The following is a 14,172-nucleotide window of genomic DNA, read 5'->3' on the forward strand; positions in this document are numbered from 1 at the left end:
GATAAGAAATGGTATGAGATAATGAAGTATCATAAGATATTTGAATATGATGCATTCAAATATATTCTGTGAATCTGGCCCTGTCATGAATCACTAGTTGAGCAGTAACATGTGCCTTTTGAGAAGTCTACGGTGAGTTTTTGGAATCAGTCTCAAACACTAAATGAAAGAAGGGCAAGGAACTATCAAAGCCCTACAAGTTTGGATCCCCTGAACCAAAGAGTCGTTACTGTAGACTGAGGAAGAAAGTCTACTTGCATAGTTTTTCATACTTTTCTTTTTGACCATCAAGCACTCATGGCTGTAAAGCTATAAAAATTCTGGGTATCTAAACCAATTTTTCCATTCTGATTGAAATGTCCTATAAACACATAAAACTTTATACATTAAATGTGTGCCATTTTTATATCAGTTATAACTCAATAAAGATGTGAAAAAGCAGGAAAGAAGAAAAGTCATAGGAAAGTTCCTCCCTCATTAGTAAAAACCAGAATGTGCCAAAGCTTCCCATCAGGACACATGAAGGAGAGGAATAGTTACTGAGAATCATCTTTTAAGTCAGGTATTTCATTGACCATTTAAATGGGATAAATGAGCAGACAGATATTTGAAATATTCAGAATAAGAAAATGAGTCATCTTTGTCCTATGCATGGATATGCTTCAGTATAGATGATAAGGGCTTAAAAAATAAAAAGTTTATTAGCCAGGACAGGCTTCTCTATGTCACATGCATTAAAATGGCCTGCCCAGCTTAAGTTGTATCATCATGATCAAGTCAAGGTCAATATCAAATGAAAATCAAGCTAGTCTTATGCAAGAGCCAGTGATAAGCATATAGATAGGAGTCCAAAATCCTAGTCTAATACACAAATTTTATAAAATATTAAAACAGAAATAAAAATGAGACAGAAAATGACTAAAGCTTTGCCCCCATCTTTCTGCTCCAACTCTATTTACAAATAAATAAGAGACTGAAAGTCATGAAAATGTCTGAACAAACCCTGATGTCACTGCAGCCTAAATATTACCACAATGCTAACATTCTACCTCTTTAATGAATAGAGGAGTAGAATCGTGCACACTGCCCTTCCTCCCAGTTCCCAGGAAAACTCAAAAGTTATTTTCTATGATCTAACCAATAACAAATGGAGAATGACTGAGAGCCCTGCTGCTTTCTAAATAGAAAAATTGTTTGTTTGTTTGTTTGTTTTCTGAAATGGAGTATCACTCTGTTGCCCAGGCTGGAGTGCAGTGCAGTGGAGAAATCCTCAGCTCACTTCAACCTCTGCCTGCCGGGTTCAAGCAATTCTCCTGCCTCAGCCTCTTGAGTAGCTAAGATTAGCACCACCATGCTTGGCTGGTTTTTGCATTTTTAGTTGACTAGGTTTCGCCATGTTGGCCAGGATGGTTTGGATCTCTTGACCTCCTGATCAGCCTCCTCGGCCTCCCAAAGCACTGGGATTACAAGGTGTGAGCCACCACGCCTGGTCTGTATTATTTATTTATTTATTTATTTATTTAGTTAGTTAGTTAGTTAGTTGGGCTTATAGAAGAGATGGCTTCAGTATTAGGTAATTTTGTTAATCCATTCAACTGGACTGTGCAAAAGCTTAGGGCTTGCTATCTACAATTTCTATTTACACACATCGGTTAAACCAGATAAGCTTTTTGCCTTTTTTCTTCTTCAAGGTAACAAATATTAGCTTAACCAATGTAATTTTAACACTGGTACATACACAAAAATAAAGAACTCACTGCATTGCAAAAGTTATATTTAGCACTGGATGTACTAACATTGCACATCACTGCTTAGCCAGCTAGAGAGGGTGCTGGAGGTTCCAGTGACCCACATGCTTAGCTCCATTTTCAGAGTTATCTCCACAGCCCATCTACACTCAGACATAATGAAACGTTCAACACAGGAGTGTTCCAGAAAAGGTGAAAAAATAGCTCAAAGCATCTGAGACTCTTTAGAAAGTAGCATTACCAATCTGCCTTTGCTGTGCTAAAGAAAGTCCAAGACATTCTGCTCCACCAAAAGAAACAATAATTCATTGTGAGTGTGCAACCATAATATGCACAAGCCAGTGTCTGGAAATCTGCAGAGAATTATTTAAAGAAACAATGCATTATGTAGAAATTATTATTTTTAATGTTAAATGATCACATTTGAGTGATTGCTGTATGTTATGTCTTACACATGACTCTTTCCTGTTGTGTACTTGCGTGTGTGTGTTTGTGTGTAAATGTTCACATTCATTTTCTAATTGAGGAAAACATAAATGATTTGCCAGAAATGACTGAGGTATTGAATGGCATTGACAGGCCCCAAACCTAGAGCCAGCTGACTTTGAAGGCTATGGTTTCTGATTATACGGCACCACCTTTAAAGCAAACAAAAACCACTGTGATACACAGCTTCAAGCAATATAAATCACTGCCTTTGTATGTGAGAGAGTATGAAAGACCATGGACACAGCTTTGCAGCTACCACAGTAGAAATGTCTGAACAATCTTGGGAAGCTCTCTTATATGACAGGCAATAGTCAAAATCAGTGGAGTATCAAAAAGCTGCAGCCGTGGTCTGTAGGACTGAGCACAGACTAGAAAAGTTTGATGAGTTTCTTCACTCACGCTTGGATAGATTTTCATCATCAATCGGTGCATTAATTCTATCTGGCTCTGGGAAACAGTCATTTGGTTAATAGCTCTTTTGTGACCAAAGGAGTTCATGAACAATCCCAAATGACTTAACTTCCAGCTGGGGAGGAGTTTAGGCAGAGGAGAAAAAAGAATCTAACTTCATTACTTTACAAATCATATGAAGAAGAAAGTTGGAACAAACTGTCTCACTATTTTTGTTGGGAAAGACCTCTGTTTTATTTTGACATAGGTCACTAAGACACAGGAGGTGATTTTCATGCAGAAGTATTTCCTTGAGTCAGTATAAATGGAACAAAGAAAATACATGAAATACAAAATGTTCTTTAAATGTTCAGATTTGTTGAGTCCCACTGTGAAACTTTTATATTAGAATGTTTGAAGAAAATTCTAATTACCTATCTTAACATCATAACGTTACATCTTTGAAAAGCTGAAAAATAATTGTTCAGGAACTAAAAACCTGGATTTGTAAAAAATTGAGTTCTTTGCCCTGCTGTAGACATAAAATGATCTATTATGTGATATTACATATAATAAATTATACTATAGAAATGTTAAGACAGATAGATAAAGGTATGGTTATAATTTTCTTGTTAGGTGATAAAACAGGAAGAACTTGGCAAGGATCTTTTTGACTGCACTTTGTATGATCTACTGAAATACGATGATTTTAATGCTGACAAGCACCTGGCTCTTGAAGAATTTTATAAAGCATTCCGTGAGTACAAGATTCATTCTCCAGTTTCCCTTTGTTCTTTTTCCTCTTGCTTTACACAATATGGTCTGTTTGCTTGCTCTCATAGTACAAGCTGTTTCTGAAGAAAAGTGATATAATTTAGTGAATTTGAGTTGTATTGAAACACGAAAAAGCTAAGGGATTGAGTAGTTCTGAAATGAACAGTTAGAAATATTTGATAACCATGAATATCATCAATTCTCATAATTTAAGGTATTAGATTCTTTTTTTTTTTTTTTTTTTGGAGATGGAGTCTCGCTCTGTTGCCACGTTGGAGAGTGCAGTGGTGTGATGTGGGCTCACTGCAACTTCTGCCTCTCAGGTTCAAGTGATTTTCCTGCCTCAGCCTTGCGAGCAGCTGGGACTAGAGGCATGTGTCACCATGGCCGGATATTTTTTGTATTTTTAGTAGAGATGGGGTTTCTCCATATTGACCAGGCTGGTCTCAAACCCCTGACCTTGTGATCCATGTAACTTGGCCTCCCAAAGTGCTGGGATTACAAGCATAAGCCATCGCGTTCAGCTACGACATTGATTTCCAATACTGCTTCCAAGGTTATTTTAGAAGGGGAGCAGCTTCTGACCAGCTGTCACCATGTATCAGATACAATTATTTACACAGTCAAATTTTTTAACTTCACTGGGAAACCAAAATGGGTTAATAAGATGTAGTCTTCAGATTCACTAAATGTGTTTTTTAGAAAAGAGTCATAACGATGACTTGATTAACCAAAATTACTTATTGGGTTATTCTTTAAAAATAATTCAAAGAGGCTGCTAATGGGTGGCTGACACTTGTAATCCCCATACTTTGGGAGGCCATGGTAGGTGGATCACCTGCAATCAGGAGTTCAAGACCAGCCTGCCAACGTGGTGAAAACTTGTCTCTACTAAAATTCAAAAGTTGGCTGAGAGTGGGGGCACATGCCTATAATCACAACTACTGGGGAGGCTAAGGCAAGAGGATAGCTTGAACTTGGGCATGGAGGTTGTGGTGAGCCAAAATGGCACCATTGTTCTGATAAATAATGTTTTACAAGTCAGAAATATAAATAATCATTAAAAAGTTTAATGAATATATAGTAAAATGGATTACATATAAAAGTACTAGGAATTATTGAATTTGAAGAGAAGGAAATCTATGTGGATTTCATTAACTCTTAGAAAATAATATGTGGCCGGCACAGTGATTTACACCTGTAATCCCAGCACTTTGGGAAGCCAAGGAAGGCAAATCACGAGGTTAGGAGATTGAGACCCTGCTGGCTAATATGATGAAACTCTGTCTCTACTAAACATACAAAAAATTAGCCCGGTGTGGTGGCATGCACATGTAGTCCCATCTACTCAGGAGGCTGAGGAAGGAGAATCCCTGGAATCTGGGAGACAGAGGTTGCAGTGAGCCGAGATCATGCCACTGCATGGGTGACAGTGTGAGACTTCATCTCAAAAAAAAAAAAAAAAAAATGAAGAGAAAAGAAAGTAATATATTAAAAATTGTATGGCAATTATTTGTAGTAAATACAATAAATTTAGTGAGTATAGTAATAATTATGTCATTAGGTCAAATTTATGTATAATACAAAAGATCTACATTTTTAATAGTCAATGAGATGTTAGTTGGGTAATGAAATTGCTTGGCAATCAGTAATCATGAAATTACCATTTTCTTTTTAGTTAATCAAAACTATTTCATAACAATGATAAAATGATGTTCACATCATTTAGTGGAATTTTTTTTCTAAGTAATGCTGCAATGACAGGAAATATTTTATATTCTTTGTGATCTCACCAAACAAATTTCTTGTAAAGTATTACATTTTCAATGCTTCATCCTTATTTAAACTAGGCATCAAATTATATAATGGTCCCTCAGAGATAACAGAACTGACCTGTGTGGATTGTATCTGCATTATTGAAAAGATATTTATACTTTAATGAGAATTATAAACACATATCAATTTCCTTCTCTCCCTCTATAAAAATACCTAACTAAATTCACTTAGGTTTTGTGAAGTTTAGTGACAGGCTTTGTAAAATGACATAATTTTAGAAAGTTGGAAAATATGAAGGTATCATGAATAAAAAATGTATAACACTAATGGGAAAAGCAATCTATTAAAAAATCATGTATTATGTACCTTTGTGTATAGAGTGTTGTGATAGTAAAAGCAACTTTCAAAGATAAGCTTCCTTTCCCCTAGGAATATATCATGTCAGACAGACAGTGATCAAAATGACAGATATATTAAGACTAAAAAGGAATCATTTTTTTCCACATTGAGGATGCATTCCTCCACAATTTATAAAAAGAAGCTCAGAGAACTAGAAAAGTCTTAAGTGAATATCCAGAGGGATAAACTAAGGCTGAAGAAGTTAGAAACCTATCATGACCCATTAATTGTCTTCTGGTAGATGCAAAGGTAGACAGATTTCATGAGTTCCAGTTTCTTACTCTTTCTGCCATGGTATAAATGAAAGATAGTACAGGGTAATCTGCAAACAGAAAAAAGCTAATGGTTAAAAACAATAGCAAAATATCAAGAATTATTACATTATTGCCATGTTATTACAGTAGTTATATGATTTTTTTCAAAAATAGTTTTTTCCGTTATGGATTAGACAAATAATTATAATCCTTTACCATAGGTATTGAATGGTCAATTGTTCAACTTTTCTTTGTTAAGTTTTGGTATTACATATAATTTGATTTTTACTAACGTATTTAAAATAAATCCTCATTTTGTGCATCAAGTAGTTCATATCATGCCTTGTTTGATTAACAGACTTGAAAAGCTATTTAATAGGATCCAATAAATAGTAAGTTTAGTGACATGCTTTTGAATAGAGAAAGGAAATACCAAATCCTCTGTTAAGGTGGTAAGGTGGTGTACATCCTTCACCTTGGAATTTCATTGTCATGAGTATATTCAGTAAAGTGTATTCATCTTTCAGTGCAAAGCTTTCTGGTATAATTAAAAATGAGTTAATAGTGCCATATTATATACCAAGGACTAAGTACTTCATTTTCTTCCAATTCAAATTTAATCAAATTGTAACAGTATATATGACTTGCATGGAACAACATACTTCTGATTTAAATCTGTCAGTAAATGTAAGTGATTTGCCATCAGACAAGATTATCATATACTAATTGAGGCATTTAATTTCAGAAATGATGCTCAAATAAATGTCTATATTTACTTAGTTTGGTGACTAAGTTCAAATGAAATAATGAAATGATGTTATATGTTTATTGCTTTTATAAATGAATTACTTTATTTAGATTTTGTAGATAACAAAGAACGGTATAATCAAATACCTAGAGAAAGAATCTTTGTTTTGAAAATGCTTCCCATGTACTTCATTTCCTGAGTTAAATAATAAATTACTTTGACTGTGATACTAAACCTTAAAATTGTGTGAAATTTTATGAGGACTATGAACTTTTAAAAATGTATGAGACATTTTGGTAAATGTGATAGATTTTTGAGATGTTATTAAACTGTTCTAAGATGGAGCTTCCCCAAAATATATACACATATATATGTACTTTAAGAAGTATATATCTTCTTGTGTGTTAAACTTCTAATGTTGTACTATTAAAAATTTCTATTAATTCAACATGCTCTTTATATGTACAAATACCCAAGATAATGTATGTTTCTAGTGTGCATAAACCCTGTTTCTACTAAAAATACAAAAATTAGAATCATTTAAACCCAGGAAGCGGAGGTTGCAGTGAGACAAGATTGCACCACTGCACTCCAGTCTGGGTGACAGAGCAAGACTCCATCAAAACAACAACAACAAAAAAAAATTAAGTTTTTGTAAGCATAATGCATCAACTGTGAACATCATATTGACATTAATTGTATAATAGCTCTGTTCTTCTTTCTTTAAGAGAAGTAACTATCATTCCAAAATTTTCAAATACTAAGAACAGATATTTAAAATCACCTACTCATTAACGTGTATATTCAGAACATCATCACTCTACATGAAACATTTCTTAATGCAGTATAGATTTGATAATGACGTTATGAGGAAAATAAAATTCATTTTCCAGGCAAAGCAGAACTGCCACACTAAAATATTGCTTATTGAAAGCTTCTAATAATTAGAGCAATAAAAATGAATATTACATTACCATTCATAGATATCAGATCATTAGTATATAAAACCTTTGTTAAGAAAAATAGCAGAGTTTAGTGAACAAAATTAAGAATGTTGCAGTAATATAGGCTAAAAGTGATGATGGGGCCAGAACCAAAGAAGGAACAGTAAAAGTGCAGGAATGTGGCCGTATCTGTGCTATGACCTATAAACAAAATTATCCTGAATCGGTGAGTGATTAAACATACATGACAAGGAAAGGATTCGAGTCAAGGATAATGCCCAGATTTCTTGCTTGACTACTAAGGTGAATGATGTTTCTGTTCATTAAATCGAGGGACACAGAGAGAGATACAAGTTTAGGGAAAGACATTGAGTTAAATTTTGGACAGGTTGGTATATATTTTTAAAAAATACAAAACTTCTGGTTGGAGAATATTGTGGTTCGAATAGGGGACCTCATCTAGAAATAAAGATAGGGAATATATAAGTAGAAACTGAATCTCTACCAGGAGGTTGGATCATTCAAGGTGAGCATGAAAAGAGAGAACGAGCAAAAGTAGAGGGCTTGAGAGCCATCTCGGTGGATATCATAGCAAAATACGGTAGGCAGGCATCTTCAACAATAGAAATTTATTGCTTATAGTTCTTGAGATGGGGAAGTCAAAGATCAAGGTATCAGACAACTCAGTGTCTGGTGAAGGCTGTCTTTCTGGCTTGAAAACAAATGTCCATCTTCATGCTGCATTGTCACTGAAGAGAGAGAACACCCTCTGATGTATCATTTTATAAGGACACAAAATATATCAGATTAGGACCCACCTGATGACCTCATTAAAACTTAAAGTTATTTAAGGCCCTATCTCCAAATATAGTCATATTGATTCGAATTAGAATATTAACATGGGAGGTTGGAGGAGACACAATTCGGTCTATACCGGAATTAAAAATGAAATGCACTTTAATAGGTGATATCAAAGCAAGGAACTACCATGACATTTTACTAAGGAAGAATTGAACATTTTTCAAAGCTGAGTACAAGGCAAAAAAAAAAGAGAAGATTCTTCTTCCTTTTTTTTTTTTTTTTTTTTTGAGAGGGAATTTCGAATTTTTCAAAGCTGAGTACAAGGCAAAAAACAGATTTTTCTTCCTTTTTTTTTTTTTTTTTTTTTTTTTGAGAGAGGAAGATTCACTCTTTTGCCCAGGGTGCAGTGCAGTGGTGTTATCTCAGCTCACTACAACCTCATCTTCCAATTTTAAGAGATTCTTCTGCCTCAGGCTCCTGAGTAGCTGAGATTATAGGTGCTTGCCACCACACCCATCTAATTTTTGTATTTTAAGTAGAGACGGGATTTCACCATGTTGGCCAGGCTGATCTTGAGCTCCAGACCTCATCATCTGCCTGCCTTGGCCTCCCAAAGTGCCGAGATTACAGGCATGAGCCATGGCACCTGGCCCAAGAGTGAGCTCTTCTTGGCCACTAGGTTTGGCCATAAGAAATTTACTTGTAACTTTGGTCATGACACTTTCAATGTAGCTGTAGGGGCAGAAACAACAGTGAGATGGTGGAGAGGTTGGATGTAAGGAGACCGAAAAACAATAATGTTAGATAATGAAGCAGAGCACATAAGCATCCATCAAGTATGAATATATTTAGATAAAATCAAAAACAACTAAGATCCTCTATGGTTTTAGAATTTAATATGATGGTAGCCTTTGCAAGAAAGGAAAATGAATGAGATGAAAACATCAGGTCATATATGGTGCTGGAAACATTCCATCTATCTGTCTGTCTATCTATCTATCTATCTATCTATCTATCTATCTATCTATCTATCTGTCTGTCTGTCTGTCTATTTATCTATCTGTCTGACAATCCATCATCTATATTTAACATACATAGTGGTTTCACAGACATCTTTACTTTGTTCAGGTGTACTGCTTTATACATCATAATGTGCCACTATTTTGTATCTCTGCTATTTAAAAAGTAAAACAACAAAGTTTGCCAGGGCAACCGAATTCACCTCTGGCATAGAGCTCATGAATTATTTCTAAAAGACTAAACCTTACATTCAAACACAAAAGCAATGCTAATCCTAAGCTTACTTTGACTTGGGAATCATTGTGTTAGATAATGTTATAGCTACTATAAAATAACCCCATATACACAGATTATTATAATATGAAACCTTGCAGCAAAGGAATCACCTGACATATTTGGAGAATAATTCTTCCGTCACATACTAGCATTACAAAATTAATAATGTGTATTTCAGTTTGTATGGTTATTCCTTTGTTGTTGTTTTTGAGACGAGGTCTCCCTTTGTCACTCAGGTTGAGAGTGTGCTGGCACTGTCATAGCTCACTTCAGCCTTGAGCTCCTGGGCTCAAGCAATCCTACCACTTCAGCTTCCCAAGTAGTTAAGACTACAGGAGTGTGCCACCTCATTTGGCTAATTTATTTATTTATTTTAGTAGATATGGAACCTTGCTATGTTTCCTAGCCTGGTCTCTAACTCTTGCCTTCAAGTGAGCCTCCCAAAGTGCTGGGATTACAAATGTGAGTTTCTGCACGAGGGCTGATTATATAACTTTTTATGTTAAGAGTTTATAGCTATCCCCTGGCTCTTCTTGTAAATACCACTCAGCATTATTTCCTTGCTTTTTACTTTGTGTTGGTGTTGCTATCTGGGTTCTTAGTAAAAGGATTATCCAAAATGATTGCTGAGACACAGCCTATAGACACGTATTCCAAAAGGACAGTTTATTGCTCCTAAACGTAGCAAATTATTTGTATACACCAATTGTAATGGTAGAAGAGAGAGGCAATACAAATTTAAACTGTAATATTTTTAAGTCTTAGGTTTTTCCCATTGTAAATTAACCCTGTCTTTCATTTTGTCCCTGAATCCCCCATTGGTTAGATTACCTTAATGGGTTGCCACTATTGTGCCTTGAGGCATTCTGGCATTCTTCACACTCTGATCTCTAATTTGTACATTTTGTCTTCTAACATAATGATTCATAATCCAAAAAGCAGACACAATTAGTTCAAGTGAAACATTTATTGTATTTATTTATTTAAGTATTTGCTTTTTCATGATAAATATTGATAGAGTAATGCCTCTTCTGACTCAAAGCGTAATTGCAGTACAATAAAATGAGAATTGAACAGTCATTCTTATTCTCCTTATTGTACCGTGCATTGTCAGTCATAACTTAGTGCATCTAACCTAAAATTTATTTCCAGTGATTACACTATAGTAATCTTAGGTAGGGTTTGCCTGAGGATTATGTTTTCAGAGTTTCAAATAATTTCTGTAAATCATTGTTACATTGGCGTTGGCTTTGTACCATTTTTCAGGAACTCCTTGAATTGAACTCTGCATGGTCCTGTGTGTGGTTCTGCAACCCTGTCTGGATGGCGTCCCCATAATGTCCAAAATCTGTGAGCAACCTGAGTCAGTTGCCCTGTGATTTTGTCCGAATTTCTCTAGCAACTTCTGTTCCTTGGCTTTACCCTAAAGGTTGTCAGTTACGCTGCTGCCCAGAGCTGACTGCTTTGAACAGAGTTGCTGCAGCCTGGCGCCAAAGCCTTAGCTCAATTTTAAAGTATCTCAAATTTCCAAACTGTTTCCACTAACGGGATTTAATTTTAAACTAGTCAATTATTGTTCAACAATTTAAGCAATTTGAATGCAATATATCGTGTTCAATTACTAGCTGTTTTCTGAACTCCATTCTCTGGGTTAGCCTGGGAGAAAAGGAATTTTATTTACATTATTCAGTTGAAAGTATCTTAACTGGATTCTGCTCTGCCAAATGATCTTTCAGAAAGGCATTTATCTATCAAATAAATGTCACTATAATATGTAAAATCAAATATTTTTAAAATATAAAATATACATGTTTAAATAATTTTAATATTTCTAACAACTTAAATAATTTAGAAGATAGTATAATACTTACAAAACATTGTTACTGTTTGTTTATATATATTTATATGTTCTAAATACATATTTCATAAATTATAAATGTATATTATAAACATATCATTTTATATTATAAATATATAATATAAATGTATATTTATACCATCACTACCATCACTACCACTTTCATAAAGTTTCATGGATATAACGAGAGAAAACATGAAACTTGAAGTAGATTTCATCAGTTACACACATAAATCATAAAACTTGAGTGTTTAAAGAAAGAATAGTTAAAATCATTGTCTTGCTAAATAAAAAAACAGGAAAAGAAGAAGAAATGAATCAAAACAACAATAATGGGTTTATTAATATTTATAAATTTTAAGTCAAATTTTCAATTATTAAAAATTCTACTAAGTCTTTTTTCTGCTTGCCATACTTCTGTATCCATTTATCTTCTGCTTATTTTTGTGTTGTGCTACTAAAAGTATAAAACAAAAAGTTATATGGAACTAAACAGGGATCAACTTTAATTTCACAATTCAGTTATATCATTCTGAGGCATACGTGTTTGTGTGTGTGTGTGATATAATAAAATATGTGTGTGTATTTTTGTATATAACATATATACACAAATATTTTCTTCTTATTTTTTTTTTCCACACAGGGTCTTACTCTTTCACCCAGGCTGGAATGCAGTGGCACTATCATAGCTCACTGCAGCCTGTACATCCTTGGGTTCAATTGATCCTCCTACCACAGCCTCTTGAGCAGCTGGGACTACAGGCATGTGCCACCACACCCAGCTAATTTTTCTTTTTTTTTTTTTTTTTTTTTTTTGTAAAGGCTGAATCTTGCTATGTTGCCCAGATTTCTCTCAAACTCTGGGGCTCAAGCAATCTGTCTACCTCAGCCTTCCAAAATGCTAGGATTACAGATGTGAGCCATTGCACCTGGCCTACATACACATATATTTTATAAAAATGCAACTGTACTACTTTTATTGGCTCAATATTTGTTTTAATTTTCTTTTAATTAGATAGTGGGAACATATCATCAACAAATAGAGTTTATAATCGTATTTTTGAGATTTTTTTTCAATTTTAACTGATGAATAATTTTTTATATTTATGGAGTATAATGTGATGTTGTGATATATGTATACATTATAGAAAGATTTAATCAAGCTATTTAACATATTTGTCACCTCACCAAATGACCATTTTTTTGTTTAAAAATCTCTTTTAGAAATTTTGAAATAGACGATATATTATTATTAACTTTGGCCACCATGCAATGTAATGGATTACTAAAAGTTATTTCTGCTGTTTAACCAAGACTTTGGAAGATCAACTTCTTCCCTTTTTTATCTCGTCACATTCTCCCGTTTTCCTATCCCTGCCCTAGCCTCTGATAACCATATGTCTCCTCTCTGTTTCTATGAGATGGACCTTTTAAGATTCTACATATAAGTCAGATTATACAGTAACTGTTTTAAATACAAATGAATATCGTCTTTTAATGGCTGCCATTGTTTGAAAGTATGATAATCTTCAAAATTATAAAGGTAATACTCTATTTATTATCGTTTTCAAGTTATCACTTTTATCCTTGGAGAAACACTGTCTATTGAAACATAATACAAACAAAAAATGCTGGCCATCCTAATAATTTGAAATTTTCTAGCAGTCCCCTTTAAAAAAAACCAGGGAAAATTGATTTTAATAACATTTTATTTAATTGAACATGTCCAAAATATTATTATAATATCAATATGAGCATTAAGTTCATATTATTCATTCTTTTTTTCTTACCAAGTCTTTGAAATCAGGGCTATATTTTACATTATTACAGTACAGGATATCTCAATTTGGATAAGCCAAATGTTCAATAGCCACATGCAGTTAATTACTGGCTACCGTCTTGGACAGTGCAATATCAGAGTGTCAATGAATAACAATTTCTCCATCTAAAATGTTATTCCAATTATTTTTAAATATGAATTTAAGTGCACATTACACTTTTACATAAATAGCATGGTGTGAACTTTGTATTAATATTTATTTTTTCAGAAATTCAGAAAATTATAGACTAAAATGAGTATAATTTCATCTAAGGGACAGCTTATTTATATATATTCTCAACATAAATAGAATGTTTATTTTAGAAAGGGTTACATTAAATCTATTTATCATATTGTATTTTTTAGATTCAGACAAGTGTTTGTCACATGTGTATATGATGTAATGGTGGGGATGGGGCTTCTAGTGTACTCGTCACCCAAGGGGAAGATTTTACCAAATAAGTAATTTTTCAACTCTCACTCCCCTCCCACCCTCCCTTTTTTGGGGTCCCCTGAGTCTATCTTTCTCTTTATGTCCATGTGTACCCATTATTTAGTTCCCACTTATGAATTAGAACATGTGATACTTGGTTTTCTGCGTCTGTGTTAGTTTGCTTGGATAATGGCATCCAGCTCCTTCCATATTGCTGCAAAGGACTTTATTTTATTCTTTTTAATGAAATACGTCATAGTATTTCATGGTGCACATGTACCATATTGTTTTAAATCCACTCAACCATTGGAGGACACTTAGGGTGACTCATGACTTTGCTACTGTGAATAATACTGCAATAAACATAAGAATGCAGGTGTCTTTTTTATATGTGATTTCCTTTCTATTCAGTAGAGAGATATCCAGTATTGGGGTAGTGGGAT

The 14,172-nt window shown here is 34.0% G+C and overlaps 1 protein-coding gene across 5 annotated transcripts in view; it reads left to right on the forward strand.

The window, feature by feature from the left end:
- The window catches only part of FSTL5 (follistatin like 5), a 790,158-nt gene that overhangs the window by 408,189 nt on the left and 367,797 nt on the right, over positions 1–14,172 (forward strand). For all 5 annotated transcript variants that reach the window (XM_074396781.1, XM_039479107.2, XM_039479105.2 and 2 more), the window contains one exon: positions 3,264–3,384. In XM_074396781.1, coding sequence (XP_074252882.1) covers positions 3,264–3,384 — 121 coding nt within the window. The remainder of the gene's footprint in view (positions 1–3,263; positions 3,385–14,172) is intronic.

Source organism: Saimiri boliviensis, chromosome 3 (assembly GCF_048565385.1).
Source record: "Saimiri boliviensis isolate mSaiBol1 chromosome 3, mSaiBol1.pri, whole genome shotgun sequence".
NCBI lineage: Eukaryota > Metazoa > Chordata > Mammalia > Primates > Cebidae > Saimiri > Saimiri boliviensis.